We start from the raw sequence: 4,128 nt of genomic DNA, 5'->3' as shown, positions 1-4,128 counted from the left end.
TCAAACTCATCAGCCAGATCCACCTGCGATCCCCACGAGCTCATTCCCTTCCATGCCTCAGCAGCGGCGGATCCTGAACCGCGGGAAGCAGATGGCTGCCCCTCTTTCGTCGAAAAAAGAGACAAACGAGAGCGGAGCTTTTCCCTTGGAAAAAACGCTCGCAGTGCACGCCGATTGCCCCCTCGGAGGCATCGTGTGCGTGCTCTTCGCCCAAACAAATAACGCATAGACCGTGTGTGTCATCAGATGTTAAACAATGTCAACACGGATGCACACATCCTTAAACGCTTTGCTAGTGCTTGCCATAATGAGATGAATAGATCGCTCTTACCACAGAAATGCACGCTTCAAACAAAACAGTCAATGAAGACGAAGAAGAGAATGATGTGTGCTCCCGGCGCCTATTTATACTATAGTCGCACCGGTAGTGACGTCATGGCTGTCGCCGGCCAACAAAATATGTGTTTTCAATGTATGCTTCAGACACGGGTCATGACGATGCGTTCCCCATAGCGACCCCTAGAGGACACAGTTCAAAGTTCCCATGAAAGGGAATCAAGCACTTTCAACACTTTCAGTGCAACTTTTCATGTCAGTTCAAGGATTAATAATTTTTTTACGGTCCACTTATAAATGTCAGTAATTTTTTTGTACAAAAAAAAAATCCATTAGCATTCCATAAAGATAGGACTTACTTACCTTAAATATTTTGCAAAATATATATTTTGTTTATTTTCTCTTTTGGTTCGCTTACTATTAAATACGGTGATATTTCACTTTAATGGTTTCTAAAAAATAATGGCTCCATTAGTATAATTGCTGCAGATTTTCTACAATTTTTACAAAGTTATTTTATATTTATATCTGATATTTATAAATTGTATTTAGTAGTGCTGTCAAACGATTAATCGCGATTAATCACATCCAAAATAACAGTCTTTGTTTACATAATATGTATGTGTGCTGTGCATATTTATTATGTATATATAAATACACACACATGCATGTATATATTTCAGAAAAATAAGTTATGTTTATATTTTAAATATATGAAATGAACATAAATATATACATGTAAATATTTTCGAAATAAATACTGTACGTGTGTGTATTTATATATACATAATAAATATATATACAATACACACACATATATTATGTAAACAAAAACTTTTAATTTGGATGCGATTAATCTTGTTCTTGTTTGTTTATTTATATAGCACCATTTAAAACACAACCGATGTTGAACCAAAGTGCTTTACATAAAAAGTACAAGACCATTAGTATAATTGCTGCAGATTTTCTACAATTTTTACAAAGTTATTTTATATTTATATCTGATATTTATAAATTGTATTTAGTAGTGCTGTCAAACGATTAATCGCGATTAATCACATCCAAAATAACAGTCTTTGTTTACATAATATGTATGTGTGCTGTGCATATTTATTATGTATATATAAATACACACACATGCATGTATATATATTTCAGAAAAATAAGTTATGTTTATATTTTAAATATATGAAATGAACATAAATATATACATGTAAATATTTTCGAAATAAATACTGTACGTCTGTGTATTTATATATACATAATAAATATATATACAATACACACACATATATTATGTAAACAAAAACTTTTAATTTGGATGCGATTAATCTTGTTCTTGTTTGTTTATTTATATAGCACCATTTAAAACACAACCGATGTTGAACCAAAGTGCTTTACATAAAAAGTACAAGAATGGAAACAAACATCGACAACATAAAACACCACATCAATCATTGTATGCTACCAACATTAGATGTGCTTTCAACAGTTTCTTAAAAATTGACAGTGATTTGGCAGACCGGATCGGCAGGGGCAACTCATTTCAAAGTCTCAGCCCTATAACTGCGAAGGCCCGATCGCCTTTATATAGGTGACTTGTTCTAGGCACTACAAGTAATTTTTGATTCTCTAACTGTGATTAATCGTTTGACAGCATTAGTATTTATAATTTTTACTTTAATTACATAAAAAAATCCATTAAAATTCTGCAAAAATATGATTTTTTTTATGTTAAATATTTTGCAAAATATATATTTTGTTTATTTTCTCTTTTGGTTTGCTCGATTTCGTTCAATTTTCTTCAGAAATATCATGATATATCCACTAAAAGTATGAATAATATATTATAATCTCACACATATATTTTGTGCACTCAGTTTTTCAGTTTGCTTGAAATTGCATGCAAGTTACTTAACAGTTTTTACAATGTCTGCTTTATGAATTGATGATTATTGAGTTCAAGTCATTTACACATATTGCATTTATTTTTAAAAATAGGTATTACACCTGTTGTACATTATGTTTTTACAATATGTTTTTTTTTGTTTGTTTGATTGTTTTAGAAAAAAACTGATTTTGGATAAATGGATCAACTGGATAAATGTCCTCTTGATTTTTTCTATATTTGAAAATATTTTCTATATTTTTTCTATATCCCCAATGACCTGCTGTCAAGGAGTATTTAAGTTGTCCATCAACTATACTGAATGCATTGTTATGGTTTGTGATATTTTTATGACTTAAGTTCAAATAAACATTAAAATTTTAGGTTAACCCGATCAAGAAAACAACATTTGGTTGGCCAGACATGAAACTACAAGTCAAAATGATGAAACTGTCAAACTATGTTCTGATAAAATACATAAAATGAAACCAACAGTTGTTTTATTGAGAAACCATACTGTTTTTACACTTTCTTGATGTGTGCCCTAAATACAATGACTCTAATATAGTAACAACATTAAAATAAAGTGTAACCCTCAGTATACATGTGGAAAATCATGAATTAATATAAATACCATTTATAAATATCAGATATAAATAAATCTGATTAATAAATATCAGATATAAATATCAAATTGCTTTGTAAAAATAAATTGGACAAAGTTATGCAACAATTATACTAATGTAGCCATTATGTTTAGAAAGCGCTGAAGTGGAATATGACTGTGTTTTGTCATCACCTCTTTCTCGCAGTTGGAGTTGAGGGTCAGTAAGGCCATGGGACTGTTGGGGGCGCTGTTGCCCGGCCCCGGAGGCATTCCCCCGTGGTCAAGGGCCTGGCTGGGGCACGGCAAGCTCACAGCCTGCAAGCCCAGCTTTCCTCCCAGCGTGGTGGACAGATACGCCTTCACCTGCTGCCTCTGAGCCTGCTGGATGTGATACTTCGTGGGGTTTTCAAGATGTGTTTGAACCTCCAGCCAGACAGAGAGAGAGAGAGAGAGTCAGAATCACAGACAGGAAATAATCACACATCACACATGAAGAGGAAGTACCATGTAACGCATTTAAAACTACAAAACTACATTCTAATTAATTTTGCTGTGCTATTATGTAAACTCCTACTGTTTTCTCTGAACCACACAGTTTAAAAAATAAAATGTCGGTACATTTTTGCACTTAAAAATGCATTAACATTTGTAAAAATAAACTTTATGTTCTTTAGGTAAAATATTTTATGAAATAATTTGGGTTATTTTCTCTATTGGTGCTGTTATGTCAATTGTTTTGCTGTTTCCGTTGTGAACTAAAATAGACACTCTGAACCACACCAAATTAATTCATTCATTCATTTCTAGATCTAAAAATTACAGACAACCAGAAAAGGGTAAAATGTCTAAAAATGTTCCAACTTTTCACCCTTAAAACCATGTAAACATAATAATTCACTATTTGTAAAAAAAAAATATATATATATATATATATATTTATTTTTAATAATGTATTTTATGATATTACTCAACAACAACAACAACAATAATAATAATACAATTACAATAACCTGAACTATTTGATCCCACTTCCAAGAATTCTGTAATCACTGTTCCTTCGTCAAATCAGTAATAATTACTGTAATCTTCCAAAATAGCCTCCCGTTCTATTCATAGCTCATTTATTCATCTCTTAAGAGTCCTCAAGTTCCTCCTCCACATGAGCCATGCAAGCATAATGACCTTTACACTCAGAGGTCACGACTCAAACCACACTTAACAAGTGTGCAGGACAAACAGGACAAGCCCTAGAGTACAATGGTGTGAAAGAATCCTCAACTATTTGATCAACTGAAGC

General features: G+C 32.4%; 1 protein-coding gene across 1 annotated transcript in view; it reads right to left on the bottom strand.

Annotated features, from left to right (window-relative positions):
* The window catches only part of LOC107558920 (microphthalmia-associated transcription factor-like), a 19,976-nt gene extending 16,702 nt beyond the window's left edge, over positions 1-3,274 (bottom strand). The window contains exon 1 of the mRNA XM_016242624.1: positions 3,024-3,274. Coding sequence (XP_016098110.1) covers positions 3,024-3,101 — 78 coding nt within the window. The 5' untranslated portion in view covers positions 3,102-3,274. The remainder of the gene's footprint in view (positions 1-3,023) is intronic.
* Positions 3,275-4,128: the final 854 nt, after the last annotated feature.

This window comes from Sinocyclocheilus grahami, unplaced genomic scaffold (assembly GCF_001515645.1).
Source record: "Sinocyclocheilus grahami isolate Dianchi unplaced genomic scaffold, SAMN03320097.WGS_v1.1 scaffold666.1, whole genome shotgun sequence".
Lineage (NCBI taxonomy): Eukaryota > Metazoa > Chordata > Actinopteri > Cypriniformes > Cyprinidae > Sinocyclocheilus > Sinocyclocheilus grahami.
This window is presented reverse-complemented; position numbering and strand designations above follow the sequence as displayed.